At 41.6% G+C, this 24,791-nt stretch overlaps 1 protein-coding gene across 1 annotated transcript; it reads left to right on the top strand.

The window, feature by feature from the left end:
* Window positions 1-41: 41 nt before the first annotated feature.
* On the top strand, window positions 42-24,779 carry march5 (membrane-associated ring finger (C3HC4) 5). The gene is made up of 6 exons (XM_046401000.1): window positions 42-497; window positions 12,341-12,543; window positions 20,686-20,816; window positions 21,043-21,226; window positions 21,517-21,683; window positions 22,756-24,779. The coding sequence occupies exons 1-6, from the start codon at window positions 454-456 to the stop codon at window positions 22,870-22,872; spliced, it is 846 nt and encodes a 281-aa protein (XP_046256956.1). The 5' UTR covers window positions 42-453; the 3' UTR covers window positions 22,873-24,779.
* The last annotated feature ends 12 nt before the right edge of the window (window positions 24,780-24,791 follow it).

Raw genomic sequence — 24,791 nt, 5'->3', positions numbered from 1 at the left:
GTCCTTAACGGTCCAGTACTTGTTTTGATGACGCTATTACGCACAGTCGTGCTATTTTGCGTTACCTCAGAGACGGCCAGTCAATGGAGTCAAGCGGTCGCGTCAATGCGATAATATTAGTGACAAACGTAGGCCGTAGGCGATGTAAAGAGGATTTTTAGTTGAAAAAGTGCATCGGTCACAGACAGTTATTGTCTACACTGCCATGACCGCGAAGGAATAGTTTTATGCTTAATAATCGGCTCGTTTGCAGCTGACGCGCTGCGTCAACACAAAGGCCTATGTGTCTAGTTAGCGTTAACCGCTAGTTCCTCAGCTAGCTAGCAATTGAATTAACGCCAACCTAAGCTGCAGTAAATTACCAGACGTGCCATTTTAATGTTTTATCTGTAACGCGGTTAATCTACTCTACCAACAGCACATCATTGAGTATTCTTTTGCTAATATCGGATAATGTCGGAACAGGGCGCTGTGGTCATGCAACAAAATTTGGACAGGTGAGTTCAAGTTTAAGGCTAACATGCTAATTGAACTACATAGCTTCACATAAAACTACTGCAGTCAACCGAGACGGAGGGAAGGTTAAGTTAGATTTTGTCAAAATATTCAAAATTTCATCGACTTTATGGTGCACGTATCGGTTTCAACCGACTGGTCATTTTAGTCTCAATTTCTTTATACCATTGTCGTAAGTTAGTTAGCATATTTTTGCAGTGTTGATAGAGGACGCCCTCCTGATAAAACTACATTAAGTGATTTTAATATCTGGATTTAACTTGTTTATACAGTCCTTTGACGTTTACTTTGTTACTCGGAATTTAACTAAAGGTCACAGGGTCAACTGCAACCTTTCCACAACACTTAGCTTGTTAACTATTGACCCTTAGGCAAGGAGAAGGCTTCATTCAGTAAGGGTTCTGAAATTGTCACGTTCTTAGTTAACCATCATTATGGCACCGATTGAGTAAACTTTGTGCTTATCTTTCGTTGCATATGACACTGAATACAATTTCCATGGCAAGTTTGCTTTCATTCCCCTGGATATTTACTATTTAAACACATACTTGTGCATAGAATATTCAGAACTCATGTAACTTGATAAGATCTCTGAATTGCGTGCATGGAAAAAGTTCATGTTGCAACATGGATTTGTAAAAGTGAGAAAACAATATTGAGCATACACAGAACAAAGACAGAATTGAGAGGAGGTGCAGAGGTATTTAGGAAAAGGCTGTATAAGAGGAAGTATTAGCAGATGTCATTTATCTGTCACTAACTCAGAATATGGTGAGATTTACACTAGATCAGGACAAAGCAGAATGAAAACTGTACACTATGAGTGCTGTGTGGGGCCAAATCAGTGTTGTGAACAAAGCCAGAAATCTGAAAAAAAAAAGAAAAATGTAACTGTAATGAGGAAAACTATCAAACAGACAGCCTCTCCAGACATCAGTTTAAATTCAGATTCAGGATATTATTATTCTTTTGTGTTTGGCTTCATGGGTTGTTGTGATTAGATAATTAGTTCCTGTTGTGGACCTTTCCAGTGTTGTTTTCAGTTGGTGATGCAGTTGGTGATGCTTTTTGTTCTTGCTGCCCTTCAAAAAAAGTGGTGATCCACAACAAACCTATGAAATAAAAGTTGAGCAAATTGCAAAGTAATACTGGAAGTAGTGACAAAAAAGGTTGACTCACCTCAAGGGCTTTAAGTATGTGTTGTTGTCATGTAATATGTCACTGAAAAGATGTTCTTGTAAGACTAGGCTAGATATCTTTTAGTGCCTTGTTTTAGTGCAGGTTGTTGTAGCTAAATGTACAGTTTTAATGCTTGTCTTGCAACTTTAGCCAGTACAGCCATATAATGGTAAAACTGAATTAAATGAGACACCCCCAACAAACTGTGAGAGCGAATAGCATTTTGGGATGTTTGATCAAAATGTTTTTTACAGTTGTGTAGTCTTCTGACAACAAGAGGACAGACATGTCAACAACACCTGTTGTTGTGTGATCTGCTGTTTTGAAACACAAAGTAAGTGATGTCAGAGATCTGGTGGGACCAGAAAGTTCTAACCTGGTCAAACCGAAGGTGATTGGCCATGTTTGTTGAAACATTTTTGTTTGTGGTTTGAGTGTTTTTGAAGTTATTTAAAAGCTCTTCTATAATCAAATGTAAACAAAAGGGTTTCCAAACCACCAACGTCCGATGCACAAAACTGGAATCTGTTATCATCCTCAATTTAGGTTAAGGATGATTTTATCTTTATATGGAAATATGGAATAGTCAGCAAGTAAATCTGTTAATGTTATTTGTGTTTTTTGATGCTCTGAAAGGTTTCAGTAATGTTTGTTAATTTCAAAAAATACAAAATGCTGGTTTTGATCTGTTCAGTTATATATATAAATACAACCAAGATTTTCATTGCATTAAAAACTTAGCAATATTTTTTTTAATCTTGCAAATGCTCACATCTCTTGGTAAAAGGCTGTAAGGCTGTAATGTACTGTAGTAGTTTACCCATTATATGCAGTTCTACTTCACAAGTAATATGAGAGTTTTCGAAGTATGTGTTTGAATTAATGAGGATAATGCCATCTCCTTTGTGTATTTTCTGTGTTGTGGATAAGTTGTCATTGTAGAGAATCATGATATGCAACGTGTTACAGTTTTCTATTTTATTGATATGTGTAATGTTAAAAATACAGTTAGTTCAACTCTCTTGAGAATTGTGGTGAAGAGTAATAGAAGTTTATGTGATTGATCTATTGATTATAACTATTGTGATTGAACTGGCAGGTGATATATAATAATTTTAGTGCTTTGACATGCTAATCTTAGTATTTTCATATTCCTGGCAATGCACAAAATTGAAGTGCAAACTTGGACACACAAGCACTACAGAATAAGATTTGAGCTGATGAGCTCTAAGTGAATTTCAGAGTGAGCCAAGGGTAGATTCTTATTTAAAACTTGAACCGAGATTAATCGCAAACATTTTTCATACTGACCAGCATATGTATACCTAGCTTTATTTTATGTGTAATAATAATAAGTGTTTGTGCATAGGTTTGGGTTCACTTTAACCAAAAGTTTATTTATTTTATTTTATTTTATTTTATTTTTTTTAAAAAGGGTCAGATAAAACCTTCAAAACCTTGATGGCTGCCCTGCTAGCTTTAATATACTGCGTGTGTGACTAGAATTTTCCAGAGCGGTGGTAAGCAGATGCTGCAACGTTACATCCAAGCACATTGGTGTGCCGTTTCTCTCAAAATAGTGCCTGGTATTTGATAGTTTGTGCAGTGTGTACTAAAAAGGCATTTGACGCAGCACTTTGTGTCAATATTGAACTTTGGAACCATTTCCCAAGCCCATGGTACAGTAACAGAGAGAAAGGAAGGGCATGTGAGCTGTATGTAATGTGCTTTAGTTGTGTGCTGTGGGTGTGTGAGGCAGTAACCCTGACAATGTTTGAGGAGCCAATAGCAGGAAGATGTATGTCATGTCCCCTTGCTTCTAGTCAGTTGTGTACCCAGCGTCTATCACTGACAAACATAAGGCTCCACAGGCTCTTATCTGGGCCTGCCACAAGCAGCCAGCTGCCCCTGCAATGCAGTGTTTCACAAATAGATGTGGGGGACGCATTTCAATCCAACCTGACCTTTTTATTGGCTCTCACAAAACCACCTTGTTTTACTCTTGTCTGCTTTTGTCTGCTGACCCTTCTACTTTTTTGCGTATTTACGGGTATATAAATATGTTTTGTGTGTGTTTGTCTAATAATGATTGACCCTGTTGCCCTGATTTTGTACAATTTTTGGATGGATCTGAAGGCTCTCTTCAATCATAAAAAAGTGATATTCATTTTGTTGTTAAATGCAAAATTTAAAAATTAGAATTCACAGTTATAAAGATATACTTATAATTTATCAAAGTGCATCGTTAGGGATTTTTCTTACCACAATTTGATCAGAGAACAGACCTAAGTTTACTTTTGTTGTACCACAATGCAGACAAAGTAGAATCAGCCCGTTTTTTGTTTGAAGTAACTGAATGAAATGATGTTTGCCATAGCCTTATAACATTTAAGTTATATAGCCATTCCAAGTAGGGAATAAGTAGAGGACTATGCAAGCACCAACAGTCACATCATCCATGTTATTGGTAACCAGATAATCAGTGAATAATACTTTGTATATTTAATTTGCCGCTATCCATCAGTGCCTTCATTGAAAACCACCTGTGTAAACTCAACCATTTCTCATCCACTAGGTTGTGGGTTTATTCTAACCAGAACTCAGTAGTTTATCAGCATGGTAACCTATAACTAGCAGAAATAACCTGTGGTGTCTGGCATTAACTTCAGTGAAAGGTCATGCCAAATGACATGTCTTAAGGCGACTAGCAGGCTTGAGTTATGTAAACCAAGCTATTAACTGAAGACCAGTGTGTTTTTTTTTTTCAGGCCAGAAATGGGATGTTGTATCTCACCCCTTTTCTGATGCTGTTTCAACTTTCATAACATTTTGTTGTATGGACATCCAAAGACATTATATGTGAACATGAAACAGAAGCCATGTGACTCTAAAGACTAAAAAGGAAATTTTGAATTAAGGGATTATAATCCACCTTTAGTCTATAGCCTTTTTTCCACAGGCTGTTCAAGGCGAGAATGTTACTGTTATCCTGCCTCACTGATCTGTATAAAAGATGTGTATATGGAATGGCAAAATGTTGTCCAGTTTTTACGCCAAACAGTAAGTTGACATTTTTGTTAAAAGCATGAACTGAACACCGGCGTACTATCCAAAATCACACACTGGATTGGCAGTATGTCATCTTGTTTTTATTTTCTGTGTAACAGAAGAAGCAAAGCCAACATAATGACGGGTCTTCTTCATGGCAGTCCTGCAGGTTCTTTGTGGAAAATGGATCAGTCTGCTTAACTTTAGAAGCCAACCAGTCGTGAGCCAATCAGTGCATAAGCAATTGCCTTTTCCTGGACTCCTGTGCATGTGTTAATATGATATGGAGTTCACTGTGCCCAGTACTAGTAGTAGAAGTACAGAAACTTGTTAACAGGTAGTCTCATACTGTAATATAGGTGGGAAACTCCTTGTTGAGTATGTGGATAGACTTAACATAAACAACATAAACCTGAAAGCTGAATACCTTACTGGTCAGTTTCAGTTATTTTTGATTTTTGAGGTTTTTGTTAACACTGTCAACAAGGTGTTGATTCAAAACAGGCAGTTGTTTATGTTTCTGTATTTGATTGTACCATATTGTAAGGACACCCTGTTATTTCATCCCCCACATGTGGAAAATACCTAAGACTGTATAATTATCACATCTTTTCAGTGTCAGCATGTTAGCTGGTGCTCGCCAGTTCATCTGACAAAGACTCATTTAATCAGAAGATGACACATTAAAGGTGCTAATCTTAGACTTTGAGTTGTTGGATACTGTTCCAGGGTGGAAAACAACCCGGGCTGTTGTTGAACTGACATGGACAAGAGTAGTTTGTGATTGCCTAGAAGCAGTCAGACAGGGAAAAGCCCCCACTAGACCTTAACTTCCCTTTAAGATCTTTATGGGCCAGAATCCAGTGCTTCTGTGTCCTGCCTTTGTGTTGAGGAACCTCCAGCTTTCCCACAGTCACGTGACTGCTGCTGAGTGAAAGGAGCCTTTGTGGGGTGGCTTATGTGCTTCTTTAAGAATGGGAGCCTGACTTGTGAGATGATGAGAAAGGTAGCTATGCTGTCTCACTCATCTTTGTAAACAGTGTCAGTCACACCGGCATCTTCTTTTCCTTCAGAGCCCACCATCAAACCCTTCCTCCCATGTGTTTGTGTGACTGCGCTTTTTCTTAGAGTGTCAAATTTCCATCCTCAAGCTGAAGCGGAACACATGATGTTGGCCTAGCTTAAGTGGAAGGATCTGCAATCCTTCATTGCTACACATTGTTTTGATCCATCTTGGCAGTGTTTTCCAAAATTAGTGGTGAAATAGAAAGGATAATTCACATTGCTGAAGTTTCAAAGCAGTCGGTTAGCATTAGGAGGATTAAAACTCATTGTGGAAATGGCAAAGCCCCACTTGAGTTTGCCTGTTTAACATGTAAATAAGTGGTTGAGACAGCAGGTCACCTTGCTTCAGCATAGTTCAGGCAAATCGCAGTCATCAGATCTCCTGTTCTTGAGGGACATTTTTGTGGAAACCTTCCAGACCTTATTAAGCAGTAGGTGAAATAATTAGGTGCTCAGGTGTTGTAGCATCCAAAGTATGTGAACACCATGTCGAATCCTAAACGCTGCACCTGATGAGGCCATCGGTTAAATTTGAGTTAGGTTGTTGAAATTGCTGGTTTACAAGCCATTTTTCATGTCAGATTGCACAGAAACACACTGTAGACACTGAAGGCGATCATTTTGTATATGTGCAATGCATGCTTTTCTGCCCAAGTGTTCAGTTAAATAGGGTTGAGGTGACAGCGAGCTGGAGATTAAGGTTTCGCACAGAGGATAGCATTTCGTTGCTGTTGTATTAGGTCCTGTCATGCTGTGGGACTAGGTTACAGGAATAAGAGCTAGTGAATCTAAGAGGGTGCCAGGTTTTGTTCTCCATGGTCGTGCTCTTGTGGAGGCATCAGTCTTCTGTTCTGCTCAGCTTCCTCATCATGTTTTATAGCTGCCTCACTTTCAGTGTCTGCTCTTTTTGAAGTCCACCAGTGCGATATTAGAAATAGCAACATGGTGCATGTTTATTCGTATTTTCCTCTCTCAGTGTTGCAGTGCAGTCAATAAGGCATATGGTCAAAGGGCTTTAAGTAGGGTGCAGGCCTACATCCCTGTCAGACAGAAAGTGGGCAGTCTGTGGTAAACTCTATAAGTTGAGTGGACTGAACTGTGAATGGAGGGTCAAAGTTTGTCTCAAACTCCACTCCAGATTATCCACGTGTGCCCATCAGGACCCTTGAGCTGGCCATGTCACCTGAGTGCCTTGACCCTGAGGCTCCTCTCCTGCATCGTCATATTTTATTCAGTACCAGGGGAGTGTTGGAAAATCGTCCATTGCAGGCAGGCAGCAACCTGAGCAAATAATCCAAGCTGGCCATTCACAGTCTTTCACAGATGAGCCCCCTGTACACCCCAGTAACAGAGCACACCTAGACCTCAGGATGACGATGACAGAAAGCCTACAGATTTGCCATCTATTATTCAGCTGAGGGAGCGGGACGGTTGAAATATACATGGTTCACTATGGGGATTCGCTGACTCAACTACTGAATAAATGTTAAAACCAGTGAAGTGGTGTTTAGAGAGCAAGCCACCAAGACAAGTTTCTCTTTCTTGCTCGAAAACCTCTAACTTTCCTCTCCAAAAGCATTTTGATGACATAAGAGGCAGTCTGGGGACATATTTGCCTTTATTTACAGAACCATGTCTCTATTGCATTGTAATTAACTCCCAACAAGGCATAGAGCTGGAAAATTCAGATTCTGGATTCAAACCCTCTCAGAAACCTGTGGGTGGTATAACAGACATACTTACATGTTTATGTCTTCCCTACATTCCCTGTGTGGGGAAAAACAACTCACTATTGACTGTTTACAATCAGAGGCAGCGGATGATTTTAGTGATTTCTTTCTTTTTTTTTTTAGCGATTTTAGTGATGTATAATTTTTCCTTCTATAATGTCAGTAACACACCAGACCCTTTCAATGCTTGGAAATGCATTTAATGGCCAAGGAAACATTTCCTACTTCCTAGTGAGAGTATAAAGGCAGCAAGTTTCCTCAATTCCTGGCATATCTGTTGTTAAACAGGAATAGAAACTCTCAACACCAGATACATGTTATCAGGTCAGTCACAGAGAGCTATTTGTCAAAGCCATACTGCCCTGTTATGAAAATTGACAGTTATCATACCATGTACATTTGCTATCTATGGTATCAAGTTAGAGCTGGGTGGTTAAGCAATCTTGACAGGGAATCTGATGAAAATTTGTTGATAATGAGGGTAAGCTGTACATTGTTCCTCGAAACTGTTAGATCTGACAGCCTGTGACACAGCAGAACTGAAAGCAGCAATAGGCGGTCAGTGTTCTGCCTCTCTACTTTTGTTTTCTGAGTGTTGTTAAATTATGAGGAAAGCTAACTTTTATTGTTTTATTAAAACAGATTATCTATGTTTGCTAACTGAAATGTTTACATTTAGCCTTGATGTTGTTTTCTATATTCTTTTGATGAGGTATACCTGCTTTTCTGTGGATTTTGTGAATATTAATATGCCAGTTTTTTTTCCCAGATCCATTAAAATAAATGTCTTTATTTAAATGGCACACAAAATGTATGCAATCATATCCTGAGGGAAAAAAAACAAACATTTTTATTACAGTTGCTCTCCTTATTGAATTTATGCCAGGGATTTATGAGAGCTGTGTGTGGACTAATCATTGTTTCACCTGTCCAGTGAAATGCCAACTGTTCAAGGTTCAGTGTAATTATGAAAATGAGAACATAAATGTCACACACGGATAGTCAGGCTGTAATGAGTTGACAGTTATGCTCAGCCCCTGAAACAGTGGATCTCCTAGCAACAAGCTAGTCCCCGTTGGTGACTTTGAACATGAATGTGGCTTAAAAGAAAATCATTTTATTTATTTATTTTTTTGTTTTAGCAATATGTCTTCATTTTTCACAGTTACATGCTGGTTGAAAAAAAACATAGTCATATTTTGGGGGCTTACGTGGTAGTCCTGGCTGATTTTCTTAAATCTTAGATAGGTCTGACCTATGGCTACTTCTCATGTGTACCTAGCCAGAAGGTCACTGGTCTAGATTCTTGAATTTAGCCCCATGCAGTGAGACACTGGGGAGGCGACCCTTTGAGCCAGTGGCATGCTGTTGATTAATTATGATTAATTAATTACACAATATAATGCCACAGTCGGAGATGTAGCAAACATTAATTCAGTGACCAGACTCTTGGTAAATGATGTGGAACTTCATTGTACATATCATTCTGTAATCCCATTTATAACTTACTGTGTCAAAGTGTGGGGAAATACATATAATAAATACTGATCCAGTCTTCATAATCCAAAACAGAGCCCTAAGAATTGTGAAGAGAGCTGCTTCTAGAGAACCAAAGAGCAGATCTTTTAACTGTAAATTGGACATAACAGCTTTAATCAAATGATCACTTACGTAAGATTAATCATCCGACCAGCGGTGAGCAAAAAGCATCAATATCAGTTTGAGCTCTTCTTAGGTTGACATCCTGAGGTGTTTCTTCAAATATTACCATGGACATGGAAGGACCAATTGAGTGTCGAGAAAAATTTTAAAAAGTTTTGAATATTAAACCTCAGAAATTTAACAGTCATGGTAGGAAAACCTAACTTGAAACCGTGTACAGTCTTAAATCAAATAGTGCTGTGTCTGAGACAAATGGTGAATACATTTTTTTTTAATTACTTTGTGCCACATACCGTCTGGCATCTGTTGTAAAGAGTTTGAAGTTGCAGGATAATGCACTTTAAGCACTTAATAGATTTTAGCCTGTTTTTCATCGATGTTACACGTAAGAAAAGAGTCCCAGAGAGATGGGGAAGGGCAGTAGGGGAAACAGATGGAATGAGAGGCCGTAAAGCTTCTGAGCTTCAAATACCTGTTAAAGTGTTGTCTAAGAATAATGCCAGCAGCACATTTTAGACAAGTTGGGACAGGGGTGACAAAAAACAGGGAAAAGCTTTGTACTGCTCACCCGTTTAGAACATCCCACAGGTAAACATGGTCAGTGGTAACAGGTGATAGTATCATGACTGGGTATGAAAGGAGCATCATCAAAAGGCACAGTTGTTCAAAAGCAAAGATGGGGCGAGGTTCACCACTCTGTGAAGCACACAATTTTATAAATTATTACTGCATGGGCTTGTGCGTCCCAACTTTTTGAAATGAGGGATGTAAATGAGCAAGCATACATTTGAGGAGGTGACTCATTCTGTACTCAGTTTTAAGTGTAAGAGTTTACACAGAAGGACTTTCACTCTATATGTGGGAAGAAAGGAAGGAGGTGTGTTTTACTTGTAGGCAAGAGGGGGGATGTTAAAATATGTTTTAGCTTGAAGCCAGAACAAGGCATTTGTCTGCATGTCACACACAAGGGAAGAGTGTGTCTCTTCAGTTTCTCTGCTACAGAGCCACTTTGTGTCTTAGCTGTTATTTATCAGAATACAATTATCAGCCTCAACACTAATACCACTGTCAGGTGAAGTGAATAACATTAATCATCTGTTTACAATGCAATGTTCTATGGGGAAATCCTGGGTTCTGGCAATCATGTGGATGATCTTTGATACACACCACCCACCTAAACATTGCAAGCCAAATACCCCCCACCCCCACTGGTGACAGCTCTTACTTTCAGCGGAAGTATCCTTCCACCTGAGAAATGTACCCCTCAATGCACAGGAACCAAAGGATCTAACATTCCAATGCTGGTGACCACAAAATACCCCCAGAGGTCCTGCCAGACCAGGTAGGCTGCCCACCTGGTGAGAGGGTGGATTTATTCTGGCACGTCCCACAGGTTATTGATCAGGTTGGGATCTGGGGAGTCTGCAGGTCATTGTTGTCGTGTTGTTGTCCTTGAGACATTTCCGGGCATATTTCAAGCATATTCAAGTATACTGGGGCAGCCGTGGCCTGGAGGTTGGAGAAGCAGCTTGAGTTTGGAAGGTTGCTGGTTCGATTCCCCAATATGCTCCCCGGGCGCTTGGTGCAGCCCACTGCTCCTGTGTGTTTCATTGCGTGTTGCATGTGTGTGTGTTTCAATCAGTGATGGGTTAAATGCAGCGAAGTAATTTCCCAGTTTGTGATTCATAAAGTAAATTAAATTTAAAAAAAAATTTAAAAAAATTAAATATTCGAAATATGACGGGCACATTGCCCAGCTGTGGTGACAGGAAGAGTCGTTGCCATGAAATGGGGGAGTATATTTAGTCAGCAATGTTTAGGTGGGTGGTGTGTGCCAAAGAACATCCACATGACTGCCAGAAGTCAAGGTCTCTCTGCAGAACATTGTGTTGTAAGGATATGATGAATTTTATTCACTTGACTTGTCTGTGGTTTTAATGCTGTGGCTGATCAGTGTATTGCGCTCATTCACACAGGTATGCTCTGGTCAGTGGCCATATTTACCAAAAAGAGAAACTCCGCATAAGTAAGGGAAATGTTGACAGTATTTTGGATATAGAAGTATGTTTTTCTTTTTTTTTTAAACAAAATGGCAGCCATTATTGTGATCCAAAATATAATCCCCTGGAAATTCTTTGTCTTGGCAGGATGATGAGCCTGTTTGTATGAGTATGTGAGCATTGAACAGTTCCTGCCATGCTGTCAGATATGCTTGACAAGCAGTTAGAATATAACAGCTTGTCTGTAGGGTTTATGTATTGATCTTAGCTGATTTCATGCAGAGTCACAGGCCCAGAGTGATGCTGTTTGTCTGTTCTCCAACTAGGCTTTTTAGTCGGGAGTTATTTGAGAGACTTTGATTGCTACCATTATTGTTGTTCCCCTAAATGCTGAAAAAAGGCCTCCCTGACACATTGCTTGGTAAGAATTCCAAATAAGCCTGATCTAAGCCAAAACCTTTGACTCGTGTTTGATTTTGTGTTGCTGACTGCCCACTTTTCACTCAACATTAGTCTTGCTACCTCTCTTTCACACTCTCTTTCTGTGTACCACATAATACAGATGCTCACTCCCATGCCTTGGTGTTCAGCTCAGCCTCTTGTACATTAACAAAAGCAAGAACGTATAGCTGACAGGCACATAGAACTGAAATACATCTTATTAAAATTCAGTGGTCAGGTCAGGCTGCTGAACTGAATCCACAGGCAGGTCTCTTAATTCAAACACTGATTCAAAGATTACATGTCATGTAGGCAGTATTTTTTTTAGTAACTAGCTCATGAGTTTGCATTTGCCTGTGTGTTGTCCCAGTGGGCAGAAGCTCTGCATAGATTTTTTTTTCTGTAGTCTAAGGTATTTACCACACCACTTGAGTGCAGCAGCTCCGTCTAATCTCCTTGTGTCTAAAGTCACATTATATCAGTTTTCATCAGGGGAAACATAGCTTTTCTGTAGTTTGTTCACATTTGAGGGAAATAATTAAATCTTGTCTTGTACAAAAAAATGTCAGGCCATGGTCAAGTCAAAATGTTATTTAGAAACCTGTAACCTTTTCCCATTTTTCAGGGTGTGTGTAGGTTTCATTGTCTTTACCTCACGTGTGTGTGTGTGTGTTTTTTTTTGTTTTTTTTTTTTTAAAGGAGCTGCTGGGTGTGCTTTGCTACAGATGAGGACGACCGCACAGCAGAGTGGGTGCGTCCGTGTCGCTGCCGCGGCTCCACCAAGTGGGTTCACCAGGCCTGTCTGCAGCGCTGGGTGGACGAGAAGCAGCGGGGCAACAGCACAGCGCGCGTGGCCTGTCCACAATGCAACGCAGAGTACCTCATCGTTTTTCCTAAACTGGGTGGGTTGCATCTCACAAAGGATAAAACTAAGCCTGGGGAGCCTTGGAAATAACTAGACAAACATGAAGAGGCATTGGCTTAGCTTTGTGTTTTCTTTTAGAGCTAAGATGCTTTATTGTTGATCGGGAAGCATGGTTGTCTACACATTTTGAGTCAGAAATATGTGAGCTTTCCAGACATCTGTAGCCTGCTCCTCATCTCTGCTTGAATCTAGCATTATGGGGCAACATTAGCAGCTACTGGCAAAAGAGTTGCTGGTGATCAAGTTGCATTGTGGGTAGTATTGGCCTGGTTTTGACAAGGAGGAAGAATACATGTCTGCTGGTGTGCTATATAGCACTAACACAGATTGAGAAACTTGTAATTCTGAATTTCATTTGTTGTACTGTCAAGATGTCATTACAACTGTCATTTTCCACCACTTGCGAACCTTTAAGTGGCATTTTAGAGCTAGTTTTCTTATAACTAGGCTGCTGCTGCTCCTCTTTGAGGACACTCTTAATAGCTGCTGCCTGTAATTGTACCCAAAGCTCTGAGAGCTATTCAGTTTGTCTTGCCTGACTAGATGTTTATTTACTCTGAAGCCAGCATAAGTCCTGTGGTGATCTGGGTAAATATTTCCTTTCAGCCTGACAAGGAACAGAAGGGTGCTCACTTGTTACACGGCTCAGCTCCTGGCTGATGGACCAGCAGTAGTTTCGAAAAAAGGCTGCCTCAATTATCCTGACACGTCAGAGTGACGAGGGGCTTCATTTGTTCCTAAACATAAGCTATGACTCAGTGAGCAGAAGCCATACGTGGCCATGCTTATTTGGCCAGGACCTCCTCACTTTATACTTTCTCATCCTTTCAAGCCTTGCTGTTTTTTGGGCGCGATTTTGCAGTGACAGAAATATTCTAGATACAACAAAATGAATAATTTTTTCCCTTTTTGTTTATTTTTATTTATTTAGTTATTTTTACACAGCCAAATATCAAAACCTGGACACATACGTAACGTTCATACTGCACAGCTGTCACTGGATTACCCATCTGCCACCAGGCCACTGCTGTTTGAACCTCAAAGAGAGAAGTTGCAATTTGAGATGGTAGCTGGCCCCAAGACTGTGTTAGTCTGCAGGAGGCCTGGTCCGCCTGGTAAACAGGTTCTTGTATATTTATAGTGAGCAAGGCTGTGCTGTCAGTCACTTTGGTGCTATAAGAAGAAAGTTCAGCTCATCTTCTTTACACACTTCCTCCTCAGTAAATAACCCTGTGTATGTCTGCATCTCACTCTGAGAGCTGATTATTGGCACACAGCTTGTTGTTGGATATTTGTGAATTTGTCAGTCAGGCTCTTTCCTTTTTGTATTTAAGGTAGTGCTAGTTACATGCAGTAAAAAAAAAATGAGTAGCACATCCTGATAATACCTGTAAGTGTTTGAATGTGTTAAGTGATAGTGAGTCATTACAATACCACATTTATCGACTCAAAAATAAAAAAAATGTCAAATAAATACGGAGTGGTTTGATGGTCGTCTGTAAACTCAGAGAGAATCGTGCCAAAACAATGCATGTCTGATAGACATCTTCCAAAACCATTCACCAGTTCATTTTGATGCATTACAGATGGAAAAGGCCAGGTGTAAATAATAAAATTAACACTGGCTGAGGTAAAGCCATGCCTTATTGGTTGCCAAGCAACAAGGTAAAAGGAAGTGTGTATTTTATCAAAGTTAGAACAAATTTGTCACAGTCAGGGATACACTGATAATCATCTACCTCTTCCTCCTGCAGTTTTTGTGAGTTTATTTAATCTGAAATCAAAAATGACCTATTGGAGCACTGAATCAATTTATGTTGTGTTTTTGTTTTGGAATTTCACAATTCAAGTATTTTCTCCAGGTTAATATTCAAAGCCAGGCTAAATTGAATGCAAATCTTATTCTAGCTTAGCCTGAGAAAACTCATCTGACTTTTTTTCAAGGGGGATATGTAAACATGTTTGTGTTGTCTGTTGTTAGAGTCTCGCTCACATGCTCTGGCTTTGAGACACATCATGAATTGAGTTTCACACAGTGCCTTTTGAAGTCATGATTTAGACACATTGCATCATTGTTTTCTCACAGTGTTACCTCTTTGTGATTGGTTATTCTTGGACAGGTCTTTTTTTTTATAACAGTCAGTAAAGAGTTGTGGCATAGAAGTTAAAATGTTTACCCTCGAGCTCCTGACTTCCCCCTCCACACTCCACACTTTGTGTTCCTTTGTCATGTGTTCAAATGCTCAAGTGGTTTGGCCAACAGCCGTAGAGCCTTGTGATGGATGGTACAGTGTTTTATCTTGAAATGGGACTTCCGCTTTACTGTGCCTCATTTGCTGAGTGATGGTGCCCTCAGAGAACAATACAGCAGCTTCTACCATTCATTTATTGAGCAACTTATATGAGGCTTGTATTACCTTTGATTTAGCCCTGTTTAACTCTGTTTGGTTTCCATTCCTTTTAGATGACAGACTGGGATGTGTGGATGGAGGCAGCACATCCAAGAGAGAAAACTTAGTTTCGCGTTTTTTAACTGAGGAGTCTAGTAAGTCTAGTTCGGAATTAGGATATTTTTTTTACATTAATGAAGTTTTGTTTAGCAAGACCTAAAGTGGGAGTGTAGCAGAGCTGTGGAAGTAGGACGTATACACGTCAAGTATTAGTAGTACTGCCATAAATTGTACTAAAAGTTAAAAGATCTTTCATCTCAAAGGGACCTATCCTGATTTAATAAAGTAATTAAATAAAGCTGGTCAGAGCAACTTTAACCAACAGACTGAGAGAACTCCTGAGGTAATAGAAGGGGCAGAGGTGACCCTGTTGCTATGGCTAACGTGTTTGTACCAACCTTCTAACTATGATTACAGTAATTGGTTGAGAGGTAACCAGTCTGTCAGTGAATGTTGATAGATATAGAGATAGACTCATATTTTTCTAGTAAATCAAACACGTTTTTATGGTAGTTTAATTCCACATTTAGCTTTTACCGGCTTTACAGCTTTATTTGTTTCTTCATTGTATTGAGTGAATATTTGTTGTACACTTAGTGGGATCTAAAGAGAGTATGTTTGAGTTCAGTGCTGCAAACTGCCTGTATGCAGTGTCTAAGAGATGCTTCCTTATTGATTTGCTCTCCACCAAAAAGTGCTTTTAAAAGTTTATTATGGTATTTTTCCAAAACACTCATGCGAGATGTGTTACCTGTAGCAGGTGACTAATTATGAGTTTGTCATAGTAAGTTAGGAGTCATCTGGATTGCCTCTGATGTCTCTCAGACTTAAAAGCATTACCACCAAAATGATTTGTGACTTACTCATCCAAGTCTGCCCCTTATGTTTAGAGGCAGGCATGCACAGAGCCTGTTGCATTCACCTGAGAGAGCCCCCAATCCTTGGGGACAAGTGTCTTTCTTAATCCCATTATCTGGTGTCAGACAGAGGTGGCGAGGGAGTCGTGCAGTGACGCTGGATGTGTCTGGGAGAGAGGAGGGGGAGCGAAAGTGGGTCACGGGAGGAGCCGATGGAGCAGCTCATCAGAGTCTGACAGAGCAGAGCAGAGCAGAGGGGAGATGAGTGGAGTGCTGCTGCCGCTCTGCTGATGGAACCATGAAATCACGTCTGTCCCCCAGCGTTTCTCTGGGATTTAAACAGTCACATGTCATTAGAACACAGGTCTGTGGTGATGATGTTTCTACATTCTGCTAAAGACCAGGATGTGCTTCAGACCTGATCTTTCTGCAGCAGAGCACCACATGCACAAGTTGTATGCGGGTTTGCTATTTTTTGCATCTCTGGCACTGCATTTGAGTATTTGGGTTTGTGTCTTAGATGGCCAAATAGGTGGTTTTTACCACATAGTGACTGTATTTTTTAGACTCTGATTGAAATTTTCATTACTTTGCAATAGTGGTTGCAGTTTTGACATGTAAGCTAGACTGTTTTGAAACTTAAACCAGCAATGCTAAAATTTGAACCACACATCTCAAACATCGTCCCACATCTGCATTCAGTAATTACACAGGCAGATGGGCACTTGAATGCCTTTACTATATGTTGTTTCATGCTTGATGAATAACATGACTATTGCTAATAAATACAGAAGAGTTAATCTCTCCACTTCTTCGCTGACATTTTGTTTGTACTGTTTGAGGAGTTCTTGTCTCTAGCTGAAGAATACGCTGGGTATTAGCATACTTCAAAGTGAGCAGGAGGAGTGCAGCAATGTGTTTTGCTGCGTCATTGCTGCAGTGTTCCTTTGCCATTTTTTGCTCTTTTGTTATGGTTGCATAGACACAGTACTGCCTTTATATATACATGGTTGCTCCGTGTGTACGGTGTTTAGTTAAAGCTTCCTTTTGAATATAATTTCAGTGGCTTGGCTTCTCAAGCTGTGGTATTTGCAGCAGTTTTAATTAGCCCCCAGAATAACAGCAATTTTACAGCTTGGTGACAACACTAGGGATGACAGCTTTCAATTTGGTTGATAGCCATGCGCAGGTAGAGACAGGGAGCCGTGTTGGGAGGTCACCACAGTAGTTATTTTCTCAGGGTTGCTGCAGAGGCCAGCTCATTTCTAGAGGCTTGACAGGCATTACTCATGTTTGGTTCCCGGGGTAGGACCCCTGCCTGCTGCCGGATCAGACGGGAGGTTGATTTGGAGCCACAGATCACCTTTTCTATTAACCCGGGTTCTGATTGTTTTCATTGACTTTTATAGTACAGGAGATACAGAAGCAAGCATCGTTGCAGCTCAGGAATAGAAGTAACTGTATGCTGTTCTCGGCCTGCTTGCACCAGAACCTGCTGCAGAGCCAAAACCAGCCTATCAGGCTAATTTTGCTGGCGATATAACTGAGGACGGTGTGTCCTTGCTGCTCCTTCTGACATTCTGCCTAGAGAGAGTAAACAAGCCAGCTTGAAACAGTGTGCCAGCATGCGTGCCCACTACAGAGGGATTGCAGTTGCTCTCCCTTCCCTCTTTTACTTTCCCCCTCCCTTCTTTTTAATTATCTTAATTATGGAATCTGCTGCCAGTGGCTCAAATGAATTGCTCGGCTCTCCATCCTGCCAGCGGCCATTAAGGGCGACCCAGTTCCCTCCGGCTGTGATGGTGTAATGCTTAGGCAGGGAGAAAGCGGAAGAGATTCCAACTCTGTCATCAAAATATGTCGTTTTAATGCGCTCAAGCAATGCAAGATCAATCCGGTCGGCAAACACAGGTGCAGTAAAAATGAGCTCTGGAAGGCATCAAAAGGCTGGCAGCCGATGAGAGAGAGAGCCTCTGTGTTTATAGCTACTTTGGAAATAGAAGTGATATTTCTGTTGCATGTTAAGTAGCCTTAAAAGTGCCAAATGCCTCTTGCTTGCTTTGGGTTCCTTCCTCAACAAGTGGCCAGGAGTGCTGCTGTCGAAAGAGAAAGACCTCAATCATGAGCTAATTAAAATGCTGCACTGAACTGATTTTATAGAGTGAATGTACTCAGCTGTGGAAATAGGTGTACAGCTAACAGTGGCTGAATTGTATACAAACTGTGGCAAGTACTTATGGCCTGCCTGTACAAACAGCTTAATAAAGTCTGTCTTGTGTCCCAACAGCAACAACCCCAAAATAACCACCGAGCCTCAGAATTATTTTAGAACGCAACTGCTTTTTTTTTTACACACGTTGTGTAGGCTAATGTAAATGTTGTAGTTCGAAATGTCACAGTTTGGTCTCACCGCTTTGATTTCTTCTGCAGGCTTGTGAAAATATATCCGCTCAGGTGTCATGTGCCATCACTTGGAGATGGCTCGGCAGCTCTGCCAGTAATTCCCCAGCCAGCAGGCTGTAACAGACTACTGATTAGTCATCCTTAACTTTGACTGATGAAAGCTTTTTTTTGCAACAAGGTCGATCTGTTGTTTTTTTTTTTTTGCTTGCTGTACACCAACCTTGTAGCATAAATGAACTGGATAATATATTTGTCAATCCGCTGCTGACACCAGAGGGGAAAGTGTTCTTGAATCAAGTCCTGCTTTCACAACGACCGATGACTCAGCACTGCTTTATTACCACTTCACAACTTTATTTCCCAACCAGACAAGAAATGTGAAATCGCCGTTTTAGAAATGGGATTATAAATGTCACCTTTCCCAAGAGACGAGCATGTTTGTTAGAAAGCCTGTTCAGATGACCTTTGAGCCACTTGGTTTACATCTTTGTATAACACTCCATCTCTAAATGTCTGAAATGTCTTGGTTTTTTAAAGGGAGTCCAGGAATTTGCAATTAAATGCTCAATGGTGAAAAGAGATGAAATAGTGTGTTCATCTGCTGCTCATCTACTGCAGGTTAGAGAGCCCACACGTAATATGCTTTACAGTGAACCAAATGGAAATGAGAGAGCCAGTAGGCATGATCCTTCAGTGTAGCCCAGGACACATTCGTGGCCACACTGCTAAAAGAATGTGGCCCTGTGTGTCCCATGGTCTGAGCGATCCAATCTCAGTGTGTCCTCAGTGCGTGTTGAGTGCATTCACACCCGTACATTGAGCTGTCCACTTGTTATCGGCTCACCCAGGGCTCATTTTAATGCCTGCTGTGAACAACCTCTGTAGTACAGTAAAAGCATGTTTTCAAAAATCCAGTTTTAAATCCTTCTCTGTGCTGCGGATCTCGTCTTTTACAAACTTGCAGTTCAGCATATCGAGGCCCGATGCTCAGTCCCTCTGGTAGCGTCTCCACCCTGCTCTCCTCCCACTGACTCCTGGGCTAGTTATTAATAGCATGTGGATGGGTCTGTCTGACTGAGGAAATCAGGTTGCCTTCCTGTAAATATTGCATGATTTCCCTCGAGTCAGCCTGGAATGCTTCAGAGAAGAATTTTTTTTTTTTTTTTTTCCCAGGTCCTCTTCCTGATGTCAGACAGGGATTCTCTTAAAGCACCTTTGGACTTTAGATTAATCCTTATTACATGGTTGCCAGTTATTCTTGATCTAGGTGGAACCTGCCTGAGAGGCTTCTCCCTGTCAGTAACTCTGTAGGCGTGCACCATACCTGACATGCTTCAAAGTATCTTTTCTTTCACATTACTGCGTTTTTGTCATTTTTCCTTGTTGGAAGGCTGCCTGACCCCATGATTTTTAGTGTGAGCTTCTTCCTGTCTTGCTGTCTTACGGTTGTTTGGACACAGGTAATTCAGCCTGTAGGCAGAAATGGAAACATGGTTCCAGGTCACAGTGCTGATTAAATTCCTGTGTCTCTTCACCTGCCAACTTTTACACAAGAGAAGGACAAGCATGCAGTGATGGCTAGAGCCTTTCCATTTGTAGATAAATGAGAGGTATATGTCAGAATCAGAATCAGAATTCCTTTATTTATCCCTGAAGGGGATTATTATTTTGGACAACATCCTCCTCTCAGACACCACTGTCAGAGTCCAGTTCCTCTCCCACAACATGGCTGGCCTTCTTAATGATTCTGTTGAGTCTGTTGGTGTCCCTCACCCTCAGGCAGCTGCCCCAGCAGGCAACAGCATATGTGATGGCACTGGACACCACCGACTCATAGAACATCCTCAGCATCGTCCTGCAGATGTTGAAGGACCTCAGCCGCCTCAGAAAGTAGAGGCGGCTCTGGCCGTTTCTGTAGACCATGTCCACGTTCTTGCACCAGTCCAGTTTGTGAGCTTCTTTGTGTTGAGTTAGGATGCTTGTCTAGTTCTGGTGGCTGTTTTACCAGCAGGAGTCTCACAGAACTCGCACACTATTCATTGGCTTGTGTTGCCTCCTGTAATGCCATGCGCTTAGCTTCATTGTTGTCTCTTAAGCAGGCTCATCAGACTTCTGGAGTATTCACTGACACAAATGTGTTTGAATGTTTGCACTGATGTTCACTGGGATTAAATTGACAAAAGTCGATTAAAACAGTCCATCAGATTTTCTCATAATATTCCGACTAAAGAACCAATCTGTTTTTAAATTTGTTTTTGATTTCATGAGCTGCGCATGTTATGTTTTACGGTTCTAGAGCTGATACAGCAGCCAATATCGCCTTATTCCAAATAACTTCGAAATCTCAATGTCTGCTGTCAGCTTCAAAAATCCAGTATCAGCTGACTCTCAGCTCTTTTCCTCCTCCAGGTCCCGTGGTTTACGTGCTGGACTTGGCTGACAGACTCATCTCTAAGGCTGGCCCCTTCGCCGCAGCTGGCATCATGGTGGGCTCCATCTACTGGACTGCTGTCACCTACGGGGCTGTCACTGTCATGCAGGTATGACCAGTGATCCCATTTTGCAAGTCATGGATGTATTTCTTATCCATTTTACAAAACTCTAAGTAATGTTCATGTGGTAAAGTATTGTACTGATCAAGTCGCAACAGTCTTATCACACCCCTGCGTTGCTCCTTTTGTTGATTCTATGTTTGTGAGTAGAAGTTGACCAGTTTCACTCCTCTGCTGTGGTTTTTCCATTGTGACCGTCCCCTCTGCCCTCCAGGTGGTGGGCCATAAGGAGGGCCTGGATGTTATGGAGCGGGCCGACCCTCTGTTCCTGCTCATCGGCCTGCCCACCATCCCTGTCATGCTAATCCTCGGCAAGATGATCCGCTGGGAGGACTACGTCCTGCGTCTTTGGAGGAAGTACTCAAACAAACTGCAGATCCTCAATAGTATCTTCCCAGGTCAGGACACACACATCTAGTACTCAGAATCTGAGCTCTCAGAAATCTATTCATTTATCATTTGACCTTGTTTTAATAATATTATCGGGTGATGTGGAAAAGAGCAGGGGCAGTTTTCAGCAGTAGCGTGTCACTGCAGCCCGACTACAGCTTCCGCTGCTCGAGAAAACGATAAATTAATCATACGATTCTGACAATTTGCTTATTAGATCAGCTGCTCATCAGTCACGTACAATTACAGTGACTCGAGTTTCACATGGATCCCCGCTCCTGTGTGTGCGTCTCTACAGGGATCGGCTGCCCGGTTCCTCGTATCCCGGCAGAGGCCAGCCCACTGGCGGACCACGTGTCGGCCACACGGATCCTGTGTGGCGCTCTGGTCTTCCCCACCATCGCCACCATCGTGGGGAAGCTCATGTTCAGCAGCGTCAACTCCAACCTGCAGAGGACCATCCTGGTGGGTACTACCAGAAACTCTTCATACATTAAGTCCTGAAAATATAAAGGAAGGAGCTTAAGCAGAAGCCTCAATCTGTTGACAACCCAAACTAACAATGTCAGAATTGTCTCAGTATTAAAATCAAGGCCACTTGAGGAGGTGAAACTGTGTGTCTGCTGCTGTTTATATGTGGATGGTTGGTTAGAATTCATGAGTCTTTATGATCCTGTAGCGGCTCAGGTGAGTTAAATGGTAATACGTTCTACGTGCTGTTCTTGTTCAGCCAGATTTGAAGGGAACACAGCAAGAGTGGTTGTCAATAAATGATTCCTGTTAACTTTGCAATAAAAGAAACACCTCACCTCCTCTCTCACCTAGTGGTGAGGACAGAGGGGTAACCAGAGAGGTTCATGTGACCCAGGCCACACTGATACCACAGAACACTCCGTCCTCATCTGCTGAGCTCTGTGAGAGACAGACGGACAGGCTTAACCTTTTACAAGGTGGAGGAAGAAAGGCAAGAGCTCATTATCCAAGCAGGTTAAATTCATGAATCACCAAAATTGATGTTACAAGGTTTTGCAAACCAGCTGCTGGCTGTAGCTTCACATTTACCGTAATCTTCTCATCTAACTCCTGGCGAGAAAGCAAATTGAATGTGTTTGTCAAAAATGTCGAACTGCTCCCGCCTGTGTGTTTGATCAGGAAGTCTGTTACGGAGGAGCCAGATTCCTCTTCAGGTTGTGTGGCTGTGCCCACACGTCGGGACAGCAGACCGCAGATTTGAGGGGATTTTCCACATCATTTGCACTGAAACTACTCTTAAATGTTAATTTTGACCCCACGCAGCCATCAGAGACCATTAAATATAACTAAGTAATATGTAGAATATCCCTGGCTTATAGCTACATGGGAGGTAACAAGGACAATCTTTAGTATGTTTATGGGATGTATGACCCATGCTGTCATAGGTGTGAAAGCAGACATGAAAATTAAAATGTTTCTTAAGTTGTGAGTGGGGAAAACGTTTGATGTGTTGAGCCTAAGCTGTCTTTAAGGCCTCTTTCAACAGTTTTTTTTCTCTTTACAGGGAGGTATTGCCTTTGTGGCCATCAAGGGGGCATTTAAGGTGTACTTCAAACAGCAGCAGTACCTGAGGCAAGCCCACCGCAAGATCCTCAACTTCCCCGAACAGGAGGAAGCCTGAGGAGGCGCCGCAGTCCGGAGGGAGGACAGCTGGATGAACCGCACACCTCGACCGGAGGGGTGGGGTGAGGAAGGACGTGAACGGTCAAGACTGAGACTGAGCAGCGAGCACTTAGGATTGGTGTCACCCCTTACTCACCCACTCCTCCCCACACCTCACCCCTCCTGGAGTGATTCATGGTACCGCCGTCACCACACATTGTTTTTAAACTTGGGATGCTTTCGTAAGGTGAAGACAGATAAGACTTGCAGACACGGACTGGAGCATGTTAGCATTCATGTGTGCAGTTTATACATACATACACACACACACACATACACGTACGCACACAAACATACCACAAGAACTCGTGCTGTGTGACAGTTGGGTGGATGTGGATGTGCGTCTACAATCATGTAGTTAACACTTATTGTAAACTTAACTGTATTTTAAAGGAACAAAATGCGGGGCATGTGTAATTAGAAAGTTTTATAATAATAATAAATAATTGTTTTATAATGTTTATTTTGCAGGTTTGAAAAGCCCCCTTTTGCCAGTGTGGGGGTGGGGGGGGGTGGGGTGGGTTATATTGAATGAGGACTAATGTTCAGTGTGTGGAATGTATTAATGATAAAACAATAAAATGTGTTTAACAGTCGTGAATCATGATGCAGTACGTTACCCCACAACCAGGAAGCATTAAGAGAAAACTGGTGTTGCCACCGTTGAGGTTTAATATTCTATGTAGAGCTGTGTAAACCCTGACTCACGCTGACCACAGGTAGGAAGGTTAGTAAAGAGCTGCGTTCTGCTTTGTTTAAGGTGTGTTTCATTGTTTTGTTCACATGCCTTGGCAGTGTTCACATCAACTGTCCACAGCTTCGTCTCCGTTTTACACAATCATTTTTACTTCGTGTTTCCAAGCTTCGTCGGCCATCGCTGCTCCGCCCTCCCCTGCCCGGGTGTGGTTGAGCCCCTGCAGGACGAGTCTGTTGCCGTGATACCGTCTCCATCAGATGGCCGGATGGATAATATAGATGCTTTGGTGCTTTCAGAGCCTTTTGCAAGCGACAGAAGCATTTTGAAGGCTTCGGGTCGCTCTCGCATGACGCTTGATGCAGCACACGTCGCTGGGAGGAAGGGAAAGGAACATTTCAGTCCGTGCTGACGTGTGTGTTGATCAGACTCTCGTGTTGCCTGAGTGTGAACCTTAGCTCAGGTCAGACTGTGCTTCTGATGTCATTACCGTGCAGGCATAAGTGAAACTTGGACTCTGGTGATGACGGTGAGTCACCGGAGAAGTTGACATTTTGGCAGGGCTAATGGGAGAAGTAAAGGGTCAGTTCAACTAAATGATAAGTCATATTTTCCTCATTTACTCCTAGTGGTATCTAACCTTGCATTCAAATTTTTAAATATTATTCGGAACCATTTTGGTCAATGTTACTTACTTTTAATGTATTATGGGAGGCCATCACTACAACAGATCATTGCCACCCAAATACAGAGCTCTCTATGTACACTGGGAGGCATGTGTGGAAATAGGGCTTTTTCTTATTTCAGTGAACTGACTCCGACCTACATATATGGTCAATAGTCTGTTTTAAATAATTCACAACATGATGTGATTATGACTTTGATGCTTTCATGTGGCCCTTATTGCAGCTCATTCTCATGTTGCTCTTCCACCTCTCAAAGGAAGTTCCTTTGTCAAAACACGACGTATAGTCGACCACTTGGAATATCCAAGCTGCACATGGAAACTGTGCCTGCTTTACTGATGTCCTCACAGCTCCCCCTGCACATTCACTGTAAAGTCTCCTCTGCCAAAAGAGACGCTGAAGCCTGACCTGTGTTGTACAGTCACTGTGTCTGACTTTAGAGCTCGATGGTGTCAGTTCTGTGAATAAATGTATTTTTCCAATGTTGATGTGTACGTA

Source organism: Scatophagus argus, chromosome 10 (assembly GCF_020382885.2).
Source record: "Scatophagus argus isolate fScaArg1 chromosome 10, fScaArg1.pri, whole genome shotgun sequence".
In the NCBI taxonomy this organism is placed as follows: domain Eukaryota; kingdom Metazoa; phylum Chordata; class Actinopteri; family Scatophagidae; genus Scatophagus; species Scatophagus argus.
Note: the sequence above shows the minus strand (reverse complement) of the source record. Positions and strands in the feature narration are given on the sequence as shown.